The sequence below is a fragment of the Ixodes scapularis genome, unplaced genomic scaffold (genome assembly GCF_016920785.2).
Source record: "Ixodes scapularis isolate PalLabHiFi unplaced genomic scaffold, ASM1692078v2 ptg001739l_1__unscaffolded, whole genome shotgun sequence".
In the NCBI taxonomy this organism is placed as follows: domain Eukaryota; kingdom Metazoa; phylum Arthropoda; class Arachnida; order Ixodida; family Ixodidae; genus Ixodes; species Ixodes scapularis.
Genome location: NW_024610190.1, coordinates 607684 through 626769, shown reverse-complemented (window position 1 = coordinate 626769; position 19086 = coordinate 607684). Strand labels below are relative to the sequence as shown.

Sequence of the window (19086 nt, the reverse complement as noted above, 5' to 3'; positions counted from 1 at the left end):
CCTGGACGTCTCAAGGTCGTTGTTGCGCTCGCAGCTAGCCGCTCATTTCGCGGTTTTTCAGGATTATCCCTACAGAAAAGGCCGACATAGAAGAAGCCCCTGCTGTCACGTGATTTTTGGGAGAGGGTGAAAAGAGGAGGGCGCGACGGCCATTTTCCTACCTTGCGGAAAATGGTTTCGTTGGTCGGTCTTTAAGCAAGATGTCGCACGCCGCAGTTGCGCAACATTTAAAGTATGCCGCTGGAAAACGTTGTACCTTCAACCTTTTTCCGACTTTTAGCACACGGTTTCCTAGGCAGCATGGAATTCGAAACAGTAGCCTAACGCTGTGCCTTTGTCGTGCCGATCAATGGTGCATCAGAAACATATTGGAAACAGTTAACTATACAACGTTGCGATTTTCACGTGTGTACTACTCTGATACTACGTTGCTTAAGTAACTTGTCGCGCGCTGCAGTCGCGCAACATTTAAATTATGCCGCCTAGAAAACTTTGTATACTTCAACCTTTTTCCGACTTTTAGCACACGGTTTCCTAGGCAGCATGGAATTCGAAACAGTAGCCTAACGCTGTGCCTTTGTCGTGCCGATCAATGTTGCATCAGAAACAGATTGGAAACAGTTAACTACACAACGTTGCGATTTTCACGTCTGTACTACACTGATACCACGTTGCTTAAGCAACATGTCGCGCGCTGCAGTCGCGCAACATTTAAATTATGCCGCCTAGAAAACGTTGTACCTTCAACCTATTTCTGACTTTTAGCACACGGTTTCCTAGGCAGGGTGGAATTCGAAACAGTAGCCTAACGCTGCGCTTTATCGTGCCAATCAATATTGCGTCAGAAAGAGTTTGGATACAGTTTACTACACAACGTTGCAATGTTTGCGTCTGTACTACAGTAATACCATGTTGCATAAGAAACATATCGCGCGCTGCAGTTGCGCAACATTTAAATTATGCCGCCTAGCAAACGTTGTATACCTTCAACCCTGTTTTTACCTTTAGCACACGGTTTCCTAGGCAGCATGAATTTTGAAACAGTAGCCTTACGCTGTGCCTTGTTGTGCCGATCAATGTTGCTTCAGAAACATTTTGGAAACAGTTCACTACACAACGTTGCGATTTTCGCGTTTGTACTACACTGATACCACGTTGCCTAAAGGGGCCCTGCAATCATATTTAAGCTTCCACATTTTTTGCGGTTTCCACGTCTCTTGGGGTTCGGGCAAGCCAGCGGGCACGGAAAAAGTAACTAAATATCAGTGCGTCATATTTTAACCGGACGACGCGGAAACCTCCTCCACCGACGAGGGCGATCGACCCGCGGTACCGAAAGCGCGCAAAATGTGACGTCTTTGGTCCTGGGCTTACTACTGGTCAGAGCCGCTCAATGCTTCTTTTTAGTCGAAATACAAGATATAAGTGGCGCGAACCGTTTCAATTATTTATAAAAGTAGCTTTTGTTCAGTATTTTAGATCAAAAAAGAAACGAATGCAGTTCATAAAGTATGGAAACAAGGAATGACCCGCCGATATACCCGCCACCAAGCGGTGGAAAAAGCGGCGCATACTAGAAAGGAATAGTGGGATCAGGCGCCGACACGAAAGGTCCCGGATGTACGCGGCGGCGTTGCGGTCGTATACCGGCTCGAGGATCCGACCGGTTCCAAGCGTTCCCAAGGCTCTCGGCGCGGGCTTCGCTGGCGACTTAGCTCTTTGGCGGTATGGCAGCGCGAAGTGGCTCCAGTTCTGAACTTATCTTTACCCCGTGTTTGCTATCGTTTGTGGCCAATGAAGTGTCATGCCGAATTAGTATTTAATCGCGCGGCAAATGCAATGAGAGGCGCTCTGGTTGCCCGCTGCATACAGCCTATCCAGAACACGCTTCAATGGCGCCCTCTCGCGCCGTCGACTCGGAGTGCGGCAGCCGTGAGCGCTCGATGAGCTCACTACTTCTCCTCTAGTTCACGGCCACTCTCAAGCAACCAAGGACGTCATGAGGGAGGTTATTTTTTGCTTGTTTTTGTAATGTTAATTTGCCTATAACTTTTAAAATAAAGGGAATTTCGAGAAAAGAAAAGTTTCACTAAGTTCTGCGTTCAGTGCGCTCAGGTTCGGTGCAAATTAAAATTAGTAAAAAAGTCATTGCAGGGCCCCTTTAAGAAACATGTCGCGCGCTGCAGTTGCGCAACATTTAAATTATGCCGCCTAGCAAATGTTGTACCTTCAGCCTTTTCCGACTTTTAATACACAGTTCCCCAAGCAGCATGGCGTTCGAAATAGTAGCGTAACGCTGCGTGTTTGTCGTGCCAATCACTGTTGCGTGAGAAACATATTGGGGACTGTTGCGCAAAATCGCCCAACACTCCCACAACATTCGGAACATTCTCGCAACATATCTACAACATATCAATGTTACTTGGGAGGCCTTCATTGTTTTCGGTATCCTGTGTCCGAGCACAAATGGGTTTCTCTCTCGATTGCTTCGTTTGCCTTACGAACATGCTATTTGACGCTTTCAGCGAGCATTGTTTCGTTTGGTTGCCTTTCCCGATTCGGATGTGACGATACCTGATACAGTCTGGCAGACAAGCTGCCTGATCACTTGGAGCTCGGGCGAAACTTGTGCAAATAAATTGCCAGCACACAGGCTTAAGAAGGGCCACACAAACAGCTTGCCCCCGCCAGCCTTTGACCACGCGAACGCCCTTGCCGAAGATATGGCAAAATATTCTGCCTGGAAATGACCACCCGAATTAGCCATAAAACTCTCTAATATTTAGAGCTATTTATCACTAACGAGTGACAAAAAGTATAACGCAAAGCACGTGGTGTTAAAAAAATCTAGAATGGTAATACACCGTGCATGCAAAGGAGCAATCAGCCAGGCACAAATTCCAGGAGAGTAACGCTTGGCAGATCAAAGCTCTACAGTGAAAACCGCTTAAAACGAACCCACGTACAGTGAATTATTGTCAATACCGAACTCACGGAACATTTAAAGAAAAATGCATATAACGAGTATGTTTTATAACGAACAACATAATGGCTATATCGAACTCCCCCCCCCCCCCCCCCCCCCCCCCCCCCCCCCCCGGGAAGGCCTCCAAAACGCGCACAACGCGCTTCCCCCCAAAAAAGATTGGGAAAGAAATAAAATTCCAGAAGCTCAAGTTGCGAGCAAAATTGAGCGAACAGAAGCGGTTTAGAAGGGGAGAAAGCGAAAAAAATACACTTTGCACTCACGCACAGAAAAAAAAAACTTTATCCCAAAGCGTTTGCCCGCTAAGTGAAGCGATTGAGAAGAGGAGATAAGCTAAAAAAAAAGAGCTCTCCACGCATGCAACAAAAAAAAAAAAAAAAAAAACGTTTTTGCGCGTTGTGTCAAGGCGGAAGTGATGATATGAGAAAGAAAGAGAAGCTCTCGCCTTACAACGAACTCACCTTGGGATTTCGTTGTAAATGCTTTTTGCTATATTGAACTGATCGTAGCATTTCCTGCTGGTCGCTATATACGGGTTTGATTGTATATTATGAATTTATGTACACTCTTACGAGACAAATAATGTTCATGCCAGGCAAAGTTACAAAGGCTGAAAAATCACGTTGTTGTACCAATGCAAGGAGCGATTGGAGTGCAGAGGAGATTTTCGTACTCGATAAAGCTTCAATATACCAATACTGTTTCACCAAATTTAATTTCTTTGGTAATAGAACTGTGGCTTTGGTTATAAAACCAATACCAAAAACAAAGCACGTTGGTAAAACAACAACAAAGACAGCGATGTGAACAAACTAAAGTTCGCAGGCCTACAGACAACGGAAAAAAAATAACATTCGTAAACAAAATATTTGTATGCCCAAACGTATGAAACACCCGACCTACAAACCTCCGGATTTCTTCCCGTATAGTAGATGGCAGATGTTACTGCGCTGTCGACATCGCAGATCGCAGTCCGTCTTAAGCCTGGACGTTAGTATCCGCATCCCTAGGGACGACTACTTTGTACAGGTCGTTCCTCCTATGTTTGACGCTGGACATCTGGTTCCTCACTAAATCCAGATAATCTATATCGACATCAGCAAGCACAATCTCTTCACCAGCCCTAGCCGACCGGACCACTTTCCCCGTGGGATCGACCAACATGCTGTGTCCCCAGACGACGTAGTCGGCCGCTTTGTCCCTCGAGGGCGACACGGACGCCACGTAGACCTGGTTGTCGGCCGCCCTAGACCTCGGATAAAGCTCCCAGTACAGTGGACCGTTGTACATGCTGAACGCTCCTGGATACACCAGCAACTTGCAGCCGAGCCGCTCGTACAGCTCGCCAAAGGACGGGAACGCCATGTCGTAGCATACTCCGATGCCCACTTTGCAGAACGGTGTGTCAAAAGTGGTCACTTTGTCGCCCGGTGTTAAGAAGCTCGTCTCGCTGAAGCTGAACTTCATGGGGACGTTGGCCGCGTAGAGGTGTACCTTGCGGAGCTTGGCCAGCAGCGAACCGTCCGGTCCGTAGGCCAAGCAGGTGCTGTAGGTTTTGTCATTGTCGCTCTCCGACATTGTTCCGCCGACGAGGTAGACCTGGTTTTTACTGGCCCAACTTGACAGCAACTCGCTGGTTCTTCCGGGAATCGGCTCGGCGTACTTTGTTATGTACTTCGGCTCACACGGAAAGCTGAAGTATTCAGGAAGGCAGACCATCTTTACTCCCGCAGCCGCCGCCTCTTTGATTCGCTCACTGGTTCTCTCGAGGTTTCTCGAAATGTTGGGCGTCACCGCCAGTTGTAGCAGGGCAAGACGAAACTTGTTCATCGTCATGATTCGTGAATCAGAGTGAATATTCTCTTGGCTTTACAATTTGAACTGGGGGCGCGCGATACAACAACAACGGTATGCTGGCAGTTGTGCATCAGCTTGTGCGAGTCGCAGGAGTGAGTGGGGCCTTTTATATCCGACGCGCAGGGCGGTGACTGCTTTAAACTAACGGTTGAAACAGCGTCACAGAAACGCTGCACACAGCAAGGAAGGCCTGCACAAACCGTCATACTTCAGGCTTCCCAGAGCCGCCCCCGAGCTTCACACATGCCGAACCGACGCCGGTCTAGAATGAACAAGCTCAAGGTCGTTGTTCGTGTTTTCGAAGCGCTAGCCTTGCGCCTGCTGCACGAGTCGTAACTGTAGCGCACATCCGTGCTTCCCACATGCTTCAAGTCACTCTAAAACTGACTGCATTAGTTGTTTTCGACGACGCTCAGAAGGATTTTATTTGGAACCATATGTTTATTTTAAAAACTTGAAAAAGCTTAGTACAAGCTTTTACCATTATTTTTCAGTTATTGTCACGATTAACCATCTAGATTATGTCCTCCTGGTAGTATAACGTACCTTTTTTATTTAAATAATTTGTTCAAATTAAACATATACACCCGAATAGCGGAGCATGCATGAATGTTTTAGAACTTTTGTAAGGAGTGAGCAAATTTTGTTTCGGTTCGGTTATGGAAAATACCCGGTGTAGTTCGCCCTCATACCTGGTGTGGTTTGCCCTGCGAATAATCATGGCATTCGCAGTCAACTGATGTAGGAAATGGTGATACTTATTTTGTTGACCAAATGCCCGACAAACTTATTTAAGAAAAGTTACTTCATCCAGGCTTCATAGAGTATTTAAAGTACTACCCAAGTTATTTTCGCTGCAAAATATCTCACAAATAATTAGGAATGAAATAGTAGCTGTTTCCAAGGTTCGTCTGGACTGCGTAATTTGTTTCCTCTTCAGTCACGCCAGAATGCTTTATTTGCAAGCGACAAAAGTAAAGAAAAAATGATTGCAGTTCTATTCCATGCAGCCGCTGTACAAGAAGTGCTGAGATCATTGATGCATGATACAATGTAATATTGTCACGAATGTCAAGCGACAAGGCGGCAAATGACTGAGTAAACTTAACGTTTAATGGGGCGAACTTGTGCCCAGAAATACAAGGAAAAAGAAAGATAACAACAAAGCGTCGCGGGCATCGAAGGTGGCGAAGCAGCGGGATCAAACTCTGAGGCTAAACTGACTCCGGTTCTGAAATAATCGGCGTAGAATGTTCAACGCGTAGAACATTTGGACCTCGAACAAGCCCAACAGGATTGTCAAATTTACCAGAAAACTAAATTTCAGGAATAGCAAAAGATGCGTCGCTCCCAGGAATCGAACCCTGGCTTTTGGCGTGGGAGGCAGGCACGATTACCGTCAGGCCACGCGCGCGCTGCCTCTTTGGCCAGCTGTGCGCGCGAAAATATGTTTTAAACAAATTAGCGAAAAGAAGTCATTTTGTCTAGTCGCATGGCTAAAATGAAATGTTTTGGCCGTTCTTTTATGCGCACACTGAACGCACTGTTTAGCGCCGTAGTCGCTATATTCGTAGTTCGCGTCAAATAAATGTTTATGTGGAAAACACTGAATTGAATATCATAAACCCAGGCAGCACAGACACGTTGAAAAGTCGTCGAAAGAACGTGATCACGTCAGGAACCACATGTCGAAAGAACATCGAAAGTCTGAACGTCAGGTCCCTTCGACGTAATATGGAAAGGCTAATGTCTGGAAAAAAGGGTGAATTTTACGTCGACATAGCGTCCCACTTAACAACCGTAGAACGTTGAGTGCACGTCTGAATTGGACGTGAAGTCAAGTGATAAAGTTCTGTCAACGTTAACACAATGTCCCATTTGACGACCATAAAACGTCGAGTACACGTCTAAATGAACGGGATGTCAATTGAGAACGTAATATTCACGATGACATAACGTAACATTAACGGCATAAAATGTCGAGCGGACGTCCGTGATAACGTCATGTCAACGTTGAAATGACGTCCCATTTAACGACCATAAAACGTCGAGCATACGTCGAGACTGAACGGGATGTCAAGTCAATTGATAACAGTCTCAACCTGGGTCACTGTGGAACAATGGAGTCAACCGGATCTGGCTTCGTTGCTTGAAGGTATGTTCGCAAAAGCATACGTACCTACCCGCGTAACCATCTTCACGGATTGTAGGGAAGCCCTTGCCCGTCTGGGGAAAACTCCTCGCGAAGGGACGCTCTCCCAGCGAATCAAGACTCTTGGCTCGTATTTGAAAAAAACACCAAAGGTGTGGACTGGGTGCCGGGACACGCGGGCGGCATCGGTAACGAGGCCGCACACGCGTGGGCGAGCGAACACAGGGAAGACCGCTCCAACCGAGGGATCTTCGTCCGCTTCGCGCCGCCGGACCCAGACCCCCTAGAGAAGAAATATGCGGCCCGACAAGAGGATCAGCGTCGGCTGCGAGACCAAACGCCGTACAGCCCGGCACCGTTACCCAAGGGTTTACCCAGAGGGGCACAAGTGTTAATACACAAGACCCGCCGCACCGGAGATGCGCTCACCGAAGACATACTCGCTCGGTGGCGTAGCTACAAACCACGGAGGGGCCGCCCACCCGACCAAGCGCCATCGGAAAAGTCCGAGCCCGCTGCACTTGTCGTCTGCACTTCATGCACCGCCGGCGTAAGCCCGACGATTCGACACCTCCTCTGGGATTGTGCCGTCTTGCGAGACAAAAGAGCCGAACACCTGGGGTCTCACATCGACACTTTAGAGGCCTGGAGACACCGGTTAACGAGGCACGGGCCAGGGAGACGATCGTCTCCCTATGGGAGTTCGCGCGCTCGGCAGGAGTGCACCGCCGAATGTAAACTTTTCCTACCTATGTTCCCCTTCCCCCAATGAGGCCACGGCGCCACTCTTTTTGAAAATAAAGTTAATCGCTATCATTATCATTCCTCTTTTGGAAAAAGAGAAATAGAATAAAAGAATAACTCTTAGAGATTAAAAATATTACATGTACGTCAGACCTTAACAAATAGTTTTATATTGTTTTCATTTTCTTGTGATTTGATTTTGTCTTATTATAAGTCTATGTTATGTATATAATCCTGAAATATGTATAAGAAAAAAATAATCACATAAATAAAAAAGAATGGTATAATCGGATTTAATTGTTAAATATCTATTAGTCCTTAACTTCGAAAAAAAAAAATGCCGCGATACTTCTTTTAAATGTTTTCACTACAGAGAGGAAACACCCCATTTACCTAATGCAAGAAAAATGTGAACAGAAATAAATATTTAGACAAAAAAATCTGAATTTTAAGATTGATAAACTTCTATTTTTATAGAAACAAAATCAAGAACAAGACTCAACTAAATAACCATCCTGTTCTCATCTTGAAACTCTCCTATACACCTTTCCGAAAAAACGTTCTTAGGCTGCCGCCATGTTGCTGATGCTGATGCGGCTGGTGCGAGTCTCGCGCCCTCTATCAGCTAGACATTTTCTGCCACTCTCTTGGACTGTGAAGACTCACTCATCGCGGTTCTCTACCGATGTTATTGAGGTTTTGCATTCGACGTTTTCTCGCCCCTCTTTAAAGTTTCCACTTATTTTTTTTTATGTGTGCTGCGTACCCTTTTTTTGTTATCTTCCATTGTGAGAAATAAGGCTGGTATGTGCCTGCCATTCAAGCTTTTCTGCTCGACATTCACGGGAAACGAAGGAGGTGAAGGACGTCGAACGACCCTCAACGCGATTTTGCGAACATTGCTCTCTCCCCTCCCAGAGATAATCCACGTAGAATCCTCAGCCATCTCCAAAAATATTTGCCCGTGTTGGGGTGAGAAACGGGTCAATCGCGTTGGTTCCTTTGCCTTGGTGCGACTGTGGAAAAAGAAAGCTCTCCGCAAAACGTGCCCCAAAACCAAAACATCTCGGACTCCGTCCGATCGTCAAGATGTGACCGTCGTCGACTGTGACTGTGTTATTTATTTTTGGACAGCGCTGCATCGTATGGTACGTACGATATATTGTTCGGATGTTAACACTTTCTCAATTGTTTGTCCGTGTCCTGTCCATCGGTAAACACGTTATTTGTGAACGTGAAAAATGCATGCCTGTCGGCCCTCTTCTGTTGCAATTTTTTTTTGACAGCAAAGCGCTTTGTTGGTTTACATGTAGCGAATCCCGCGGCGCCGTCAAAACTTATCGTAAGAAAAAAAGAATAGCTAGAACTATACATTCCAGTCGCATTCGTTCTGTTGCGCGCGTACCCAACAAATATAGTTTACAGTTTTCTTTTTGCTTTTTTTTGTTTTTCAAATGTGGCACAATGCTTTCTTAACGTCCACGGAAAAATACATATACCATGAAACACAAAATATAGTGGGAAACGACGAGAATTTAGCTGCCAGCAGCGTTTTAAACTGCGCCTACGGAGGCTGCGCCTATTGAAGTCACAGCCCACTCGGCTAGGGTTAGGAGGGACGCCGGTGAGCGTCTAGCCTCAAACTCAGCGACTGGGCTCGAAAACGGTTTGTTGCCCCTGGGGTCGAGTGTTTCTTGGAAGGGTGTATGGAATGTTTTGGAGAGGTTTTTTGGAAGAGGTGTATAGTTCGGCAGCGGTGCAACACAGGCACTGTTCTAAGCATTCTACTCGGCTCGCAGATACGCCCACACTGAAGCTAGGATCGGCAACGTCAAGCTAGGATCGGCAACGAGAAGACAGCGCACCCAAGAGGACACGGGCCACAACATCTGCCATCGTCTGCTAAATGAGCGACGGTCGCCGCTTCGTGCTCAGTCCCGCAGCGGTGCAACACAGGCACTGTTCTAAGCATTCAACTCTGCTTGCAGGTGAGAGACTTTTCGCACTCCGAATAGTTTGTTTTTATGGACTGCTGCCGAACACAGCTTACCGTGTATTTCTTGTGTCTGCCTGGCCATCATGAGTAAGGACGGTAAAGAAGTTAAGAAATCTAGGGAGTTTGCAAAGGCGCTCGACGACCTTCGTTGCGAATTAAGAGCGGACCTACGAAGTTTAAAGGAAAGTGCGATGTTTTCCAGCGACACTTGCGAGAAAGTTGAGTCGATTGGAAGCGACATAAAACAACTAAGGAAGGAAATCCAGGAACTGACTAAGTGAAACTATGAGCTGCGAAATGAAGATAAAATACTGAGTCAGCGGATCGCGGAATTAGAGCAATACCAACGCTCAAATAACCTCGAGATAAAAGGAGTGCCTGAAGGGGGCAATCCCTATGACGTCATCAAAATGATTGGTGACGTACTGGAGGTGCCAATTACAAATTCAGACATAGATACCTGCCATAGGGTACCAACATAAAAACCAGACGAGCAAGACATCGTCGTGCGCTTCATACAACGCACGAAGAGAAATGCTGTACTTAAGAAGGCAAAAAAAAAAAAAAAAAAGCTCACTACTGCAGCCTTTGGTTACACTTTGGCTAGGACGACAACGCCCGTGTTCGTCCATGAGCACCTCACACAACAAAGCAAACAATTGCTGGGGGCAGCTATTGCTACAAAGAAAGATGTCAGGTGGAAGTACGTCTGGACTACGGGTGGGAAAGTGTTTGCGCGTAAGGATGATGGCTTGAATGTTTTGAAGATTGTGTGTACGGCTGATTTGGAAAGAATGACGTAGACTTTTAGCATTTGCACTCGTCATTTGATACGGTTTAATCACCTTTATGTATGCTGAGTCATGTAAATACTTTAATAGTGAGCAATTCAATGATAGATAAAGAAATTACAAACCATGCTTTTCTGCAATTCATGTAAATACCGGAAGTATAAGAAAGAAACAAGACGCCCTCGATTTCTTTTTTGATTCCCTCTGCTTGCGCTTTGATGCCTTGTTGTTCACGGAAACATGGTTGCGAGAAGACGAGATACCGCGAAGTTTTGCGAATTACAACTGCGTAAATTTAAACCAAGATAAAAATCGAGGAGGTGGAATTTCGATATATCAAGAGTCTTCTATTTCTTTTACTGTTGTGGACGAATATTCTGTTATCAATGCAAATATTGAGTGTCTAGTTATTCGCATGTTTGTTGTTGTTGCTGCATAGAGACCACCCACAGGAAACAAATCTGTGTTTCTCGATCTTTTTGACAACTTGCTTCATTTTCTTTGTTTAACGAAGCACTCTTTTATAGTTATGGGTGATATTGTCACGGGTGGTGACCTAAAAACAATAAAATAAACAGGAAGAAATAAATGTTTAATGTGGCGAACTTGTGCCAAAAATTAAAATGTACAAACGATAATAACAAAGCGTCGAAGTCGGCGTAGCAGCAGAGTCGAACGCTGGTGCGAGACTGAATGCAGATCGACACGCGGAGCCCCTGATGTACACGTGTGGGCTTCTGGAATAATCGGCGTAGAATGTTCGGCGTGTAGAACATTCTGACCTCGAACAAGCAACATGGTTCTCGAATTTAGCAGAAAATTACTTTACAGAGTCAGCAGAAATGCGCCTCCGCGGCCAGAAATCGAACCCTGGCTTTCAGTGTGGAAAGCACGCGCGATAACCGTTACACCACGAGCGCGCTGCCTTCTGGGTCAGCTGCGCTTGCGGCAATATAAACATCGCACACTTGCAAATGAGTCTCACGCGACCGATTTAAATGACCTCATTCTGTCCTATGGATGTTCACACGTGATATCGCTACCACCAGAATAACAAGTGAGAGTGCCGCATCAATAGACGTATGCATAACAAACATTAATCAAACTGAATTGTACCCTGGAATTTGCTAACAGGACATTAGTGACCACCTGCCCATTTTCTGCCTAAGCCGCCGTCCGTAAGAAGGCAACAAAATTGGCTTAGTTAATTAATGCTACCGAAAAATAAACAAAACAACACTTAGCACATTTCACGAACTCGTTAAGAGTTTTGATTAGACAGAGGTTTACTTAGAAGAAAGCGCGGACACGGCTTATAGCAAGTTTTTAAGTGCATTTAAGAAGTTATACGATTTTGCATTTCGTATAGTACAGGGAAAAACGTCAAAACCCAAACTCCGTAAGCCATGCGTGGATGACGACCTATACAAGTGAATCAGAATAAAAAATAACATGTACCATTGTTTCGTGAGGTCGCGTGATAAGACGCTGCTGAGTGAATTTAAAAATCAGGAGTATGCTAAGTTTTGACCTTAAAAGGGCAAAATCTGAATACTTTTCGAGCAAGTTTGATAGTATTTACAATAAAGGCCCGACCACACTAGCGTGAACGGCGCCACCGGGCGGCACAGCTGTCCGGCGTCTCAACGCGAGGAGTCCACATTGGCCTCCGTTTTGCAGGCGTCACGTGACAGCACTGGTTCCCGCGATCAGCGCGATCGCGCCTCTCGTCGTATTTCCCGCTCTTTCGTCGTGTGCTCTTCGTTAGATTCTTCCGTTCCGCACTCGCTGTCTAGACGGTAGGAGTTCATATTGACCTGTAGATCAGCGTGAATGTGATTATCCTAGCCTGCTCGTTGATCTTGCGACGTCGCCGCGCTCTGAAGGGAAGGAGGCGCAGGTTTTGGGTCCGGCCGAGTTGGTTCTACCGAAACACCGAAGGACAGGACAGGTCTGGCGCGCCGCCGGGGCTTTGCTGCCCCGGCGGCGCGCCAGAGATGAAGGCTACTCTCGAAATTGTCACCAAATCAAGCCGACATCCGTCACAACAGAGACGACATGCAACAGGTGCCACGGAGAAACTCACTTGTAATTCAGAATCCCTCTCCTATAGTTTCCCAGCGGTTAGTTTCAAGGAACCGCTCCGTTGGGGAAGGCATCGGGGGGAAATAGGGGGAGCAGACGACACGAAACACGTCCTTCGCTTCGAGAGGCGCCGAGGACCGGCTTGAGCGTTGCCATGGCATCGCGACGTCACTACCTACGCCATCTCCCATTGGCTCCTCTCTTCTGCGGCGTGCGGCGCTCAGCTCTGAACCGCGCAAGGAGCGGTTGGGTGTGCAGCGCCGCACGTCGTGACGTTGAAGCCGAAAACTGGTTTCCGCCGGCAACCGGCAGCGACGGCCGTCGCGCCGCAGGCCTCGGAAACGCCAATGTGGTCGTGCCTTTACCCGAAGAAACAGTGGGAAATGGTTAATAGCCTATCAAATAAAGACTATGTCCGGTGTGGTGTGGGTAACATAACTATAAACGCTAGAAATATAGGTGGTAAGGAACTTGCAAATACCCTGAATGAGCATTTTATAAACGTTGGTGCTCCGCGAGAAAGGGAAACTGACGGCATAATCAGTTCCACAAATAGAGCTACAAATATCTCAAGCTCTATGATGCTCGAGCTTACTTCCCCATGCGAAGTTAGTAATTTGATAAAAAAATATAAAGACAAGTGTATCGGCTGGGGCTGACGAAATAAAACCCTTGCCAGTTAAAATGGCGGCAAATATAATAAGCCCAGTCCTTGCACATATTATAAGCAACGTGTTACAAACAGAAATATATCCAGACGAACTCAAAGTCGCAAGGGTTAGTGCGGTGCATAAAGGGGGAAACAAAAATGACCTAGAAAAATACCCACCAATATCTGTTCTGCCAATATTCTCAAAAATATTTAAAAGCGTGATAAACGTTATATTGCAAAGTTGTTTTTTTTTTTTTTCAAAATACAACGTAATCACTAGGTCTCAGTATGGTTTCCAAAGGGACAAATCGACTGAACTTGCTCTTACGAATATAAAGGACATAATTATAACCAACATCGAAAATAAACTATATACAGTCGGGTTTTTTCTAGATTTGAGCAAAGCCTTTGATACGATACAACACAATATTTTACTGTCAAAACTTCAGACTTGTGGTGTACGTGGCGTAGCGTCTGACCTAATCAAGTCCTACGTTCTAAATCCTAAACAGTTTGTACATATCAATAACGTCGCTTCTCAGCAATTAGAAATAAAACATGGAGTGCCCCAGGGCTCCATACTGGGCCCACTACTTTTTCTCATATATGTAAATGATATACCAGACATCCCGAATTCCCGACATACGGTGATGTATGCTGACGATACCAATGTTTTCTTCTGCAGCAATACAAAAGCGTCCTTAGAATAACAGGCAAATGATTATCTTCAAAAACTTTCAGACTGGCTGGAAACAAACACGCTTAAACTAAATGTGGAGAAAACAAAGTACATTATATTTGGACCTATCAATAAGCACGACAATAGTGCAATGCATCTGATATATAATATCACTCCCATCTCTCAGGTTATAGGACAAAAGTTTCTTGGCGTCTGGTTCCATGAAACACTTACTTGGAACACTCACGTGAAAAAACTAAAAGGGGACTTATCGAGAACACTAGGCTGTATATATAAAATAGCAAATTTATTACCAGAGTGGCTTATCAAAAACTTATATTACTCTTTGTTTTACTCAAAATTTTGTTACGGAATTATGGCATGGGGGACAGCCACTTCCACAAATTATTTCAAACTAATTATTCTCCAGAAAAATGCTTTGCGCATTTTAGAAAACTATCAAGGAAATGTTCGTGATTTTTATAGCAGTCTATATTTTTTAAAACATAACATACTTAAAGCAAACCAGATTTATTACTTCAAACTTATGCAGACAATATACAAAGAAAAACTCTATCAAATAAATGAAGTGCCATCCCAACCCTATATTCTCAGAAACGCCAAACACAAGACTCCTAAGGTCAGGACCAATTATGGAAAACAAAAACTTAATTATCAGGTTCCTACATTACTAAACATTTTCGAAGGACGTACTGATTTTACAGTATCGTTTAATAAACACAAAAGTAACGTCAGACACACTCTTGTACACAACGATATACATTACGCGTAGTAGAAATCGTTTTTTTTTTGCGCCTACCAGTGTTGCAATGACGAATGTGTTTGTTATATGGCTGTAACGTTTTGTGTACATATAATTTGCGTTTTTTTTCTCCTTTGATCATTTTGTGATTAACGTCAGTGATTACCAATCAATGTCGTACAAATGATAGTCATCTTTGAGCGGCATTATCTAGCTGGGTTTGAATTTTAAAACGTTTTGCGAATTGTTTTATATTTATTTTGCTCCTTTAATCATTTTTTGATGCTTTGATCAATTTGTGAATATACGTCAGTGATTACGAATCGATTTCGTACAAATGACAGTCATCTTTGTGTGCCATTATCTAGCTAGTTTTAGAATTTCAACACGTTTTTGTGAATTGTTTTTTTTTATTACTTGTAATATTGTATTCATCTGAGTACAAATTAATCCTTGTTTATATTTGTAAAATAAGTTCTACGATTTAGTGCAACCAGTGTGCATGTTTGTAGCTATGTAGGTATATGTATTTTTGTTTACTTTCTTTACGTATATGGCAACTAATGCAAGTTGTGCTGTAATGAACTGTGGGGGTAGAGGTCCAGTCAGGCAGAAATGCCTTTTGTCTCTACATCCCTACCGGGCCTGGCCCGTGAGAAACTAAATAGTCTTCAAATAAACTTCAAGCGACTACAGATGACACAAAATTAAAGAAACCCCGAACATTACAAGAAGGAAAAAAAGTACCCCTAACTATATAATAACAAAGAGACAGACACATAAAAAGCCCCTGATCAGACCCGCTTCGTTTGCTGGAGTATCGCCGTAACCATCTAATATTGTCTCGCCTTCAATTAGTTACAATTTTTCTAAAATAAAGTTTGGCGGGCTTGCCACCTGATTGTTTTATTTCTAGTTGTCTTTAATCGATTGTGCCATCCCGGGCGGTACCGTAGAGGTATATTATATTAAAATCACTTTTTCCTCGCATTCAATAATGCGGGACTCGACTTGTTTAGTAAGGATGGTTGAATGTAATGAATTGACGCGAGACCGTAATTTGGGATGTGGTGAATAGACTATTCTCAATTTAGACAGCTATTATTCGTGTCCAAATTAAAGTTTCGGACTATGTAGCGTGTCTAAGGTTTACTTGTTATTCAGATGAAAGAGTAGGTAACCCATCTTGGTCGGTTCCAAAAAGATATCGCTCGAGGTCTCTGAAACGACAGGAACGAGTGATTTGGGCAACTTTGTGTGGTCTTTTCTGTGTCAACTTGCGCAATGAGTAACAGCTAATCACAATTCGAAATGGGGGTGCCCAGAATTTTTTAAATCTGCTATTAACCATGGCACAGAATGCGACCGCACCATCTATGTTTGAGTTGTTTGCCACACATATCATTTGTAATGCTGTCGTGCTATTTCTGTACTTGTTTTCGCTAGGGTTGCTGCTAGAGAAACTAAAGCGAATGCACGAACTAATTTTGAAACTGTTATTCAAAATTCGAGATTCGAGAGCATCTGACTGAAAACAACCACGCATTTTTCTTATTTGTTCAGCGCTTACTCGTGGCATAACGAAATATTTCCCTCGCAGTGTGCTTGCGCAGCTGGGGTAAATGTGTTGCTTTATTGCACGCATGTTTCCTACATATGATTGAAGCCTTTTTTAACGACGCAGTAACTTACCGGCCGTAACTGAAGCGGCATGAGTTGGTAGTTCACTTTGTTTACGGGTAACGAAGCCTCACGATTTTCCCAGTGATACCTTCTCAGGGTCTAACATAATAAAAATAAGTTGGCAAAAAATAAAACACAGGGACCACGAAACAGAGTGGAGAATAAAAATCAAGATGATTTAAGTACTGAATTGCGTCATAATTCAAGTCTTAAAATATATGAAATGGTTTACTGTGGTGATTTAAATGAGACTTGTTCCGCAGAAACAGCCCGTCAAAATCGTCTTTAGTTACTGTTTTTTTTTTAAATTAATTTTGATACTTTCAATTTGCTCTTCTTTTGTTTGCAAACCATAGAATCAAGCGGACAACCCTTTTCAGCAAATCAGTGTTTCGAGCTTTTTCTGCCTTACATTTCTTTTGTAAGTTATGTATTGTCCTACCGGAAGCAAATCAAAGCGCGGAAGAAAGACACAAAAGCTACGAAAAACGAATGTCCTGGAAACAAATTATTACACAAAAAATGTGTAAGCAAAAGTTTTTCGCTAACTAAAGAAATAAGCTGCTTTTGTTCTAGTAAGGTGGATCTGAGGGCACGGCGGGACCACCACGGAGGCATCAATGAACCCCTTCTTATTACTCGCACAGGTAACGCTGTGGACTGCACTTGATTGTGCATCACGGTGCAATGCGCCAAGCAAGTTCGCTGCGTTCATCACCGAGCAAGACCACGTGGAAACAGAAGTGGGATGTGGCTTGATGACTCATCCACCCCTCCAAGCTTCGACAGCAGCGCCATCTTCAACGGGGCATATAGCCATGCACGGTCTTCAAGGCTTCAGAGGGCGCGGCGGGACCAACACGGACGCATCAATGAACCCCTTCTTATTGCTCGCACAGGTCACGCTGTGGACTGCACTTGATTGTGCATCACGGTGCAATGCGCCAAGCAAGTTCGCTGCGTTCATCACCGAGCAAGACCACGTGGAAACAGAAGTGGGATGTGGCTTGATGACTCATCCACCCTTCCAAGCTTCGACAGCAGCGCCATCTTCAACGGGGCATATAGCCATGCACGGTCTTCAAGGCTTCAGAGGGCACGGCGGGACCACCACGGACGCATCAATGAACCCCTTCTTATTACACGCACTAGTTCGAAAACATATGGAAAATGTTTTCGTAGTAATAATAGAAGTATTATTGTCCTGCCGTGCCTGGCAAAGTGTTTTTCGCTGATTGATGAAGCTCTAAGTGTTCTGATTCTACTTGCCGGTGACGTTGAGCGAAATCCCGGCCCTGAGGTTAAGCAACTTCTTCAGGAAATGCGTTCAGCTCTACAGGCTTCAATTGACAAAGTTTCTTTGCAACAGTCCACAATGGAAGAAACAATAAAAAATAGGTTTGCTGAGTTAAACGACTCGCTTAAAGTATTAACCCAGCATACCCAAGAAATTAATCACCTAAAGTCAGAAGTCTTGTCTCTTAAGAAAATAATTACTGAACAACAGCAGAAAATGGAAGATTTTGAAGACAGAAGTCGCCGCCGAAACCTAGTAATCTTTGGCCTCCCAGAAATGGAAGACGAAATCCCTGCTCGTTTAAAGCAGCATGTGTTGGAAGATATTTTTTGTACTAAATAGGGTGTTACAGTACAATCAGTAGAAAGAGTGCACAGGATCGGCGTAAAAAGAGCCGATAAGACAAGACCCGTCATGCTAAATTTGTTTGACTACAGCGAGAAAATGCATGTTTTTCAGAGTTGTCCTAAACTAAAAGGTTCAAATATATCAATTAGTCACGATTACTGCAGAGCTACACTTAACAAGCGGTCAAAATCGTGGCAACATGACAAAGAGTTCAAAGCCCAGGGCCGCAAAGTGACTCTGGACTACGACCGCCTTAGGGTGGACGACACGGTTTATATTTCAGACGATGTTAACTCGTCCCCAAAACAGGTTCGCTCTACCAATTTCCGTCCGAAACAAGTTCGCCAATCCAACTCTGCTCAGGCATCTTCTTGAAACGAGTTTAAAACGCTTCGGATAAGTGTGCTGAACGGAAGAAGTATTGCTAACAAATCCCAACAATTGGAAGAAGTTCTGCTCTACGACCCTCACCTACTGGCGGTTACAGAGACATCGCTGTCACAAAATATTACTGATTCCGAAATTATACCCCCCTCATAAAATAGTAAGACGGGATCATGAAGGACGTGGTGGAGGCGTAGCTATAATAGCAAAGAAAGAAGTTGATATCATTAGGCTTGAAAACATTTCGGAACAAGAGAAGCATTTGGTGCGAAATCCGTTATCGAAATGTTTCTACTTTATTTGGCGCCGTTTACAGACCACCCAATAGTCCTGTATCATATATTGAATTGCTGGTAAACTATATTGATCGCATGCTTACGCCTAATAAAAATGTGTGCTCACTGGCGACTTTAACCTACCTGGAATTGACTGGAATGCGTTAGCTATCTCGGGCTATCATGACGTCGAGAGCGCACGCCTGCTTCTTGATTCCGTCTTTTTCCACGATCTTAAACAGATAGTCACTGTTCCCACTCGAGTCACAGAGACAACTCAGTCAATCGTAGACCTTATTTTTATCAAAGATTTTTCCGGTGACTGTACAGTCTCTACCGCAGATAGAATCGCCGATCACAGACTGGTAAATCTAAATTTGCTTATCAAAAAAAC

At 44.4% G+C, this 19086-nt stretch overlaps 1 protein-coding gene across 1 annotated transcript; it reads right to left on the bottom strand.

Annotated features, from left to right (window-relative positions):
• Nucleotides 1-3964: 3964 nt before the first annotated feature.
• Nucleotides 3965-4822, bottom strand: LOC120848347 (omega-amidase NIT2-like). The gene has a single exon (XM_040220353.1). It carries the CDS (start codon nucleotides 4820-4822, stop codon nucleotides 3965-3967), a length of 858 nt encoding a protein of 285 aa, XP_040076287.1.
• Nucleotides 4823-19086: the final 14264 nt, after the last annotated feature.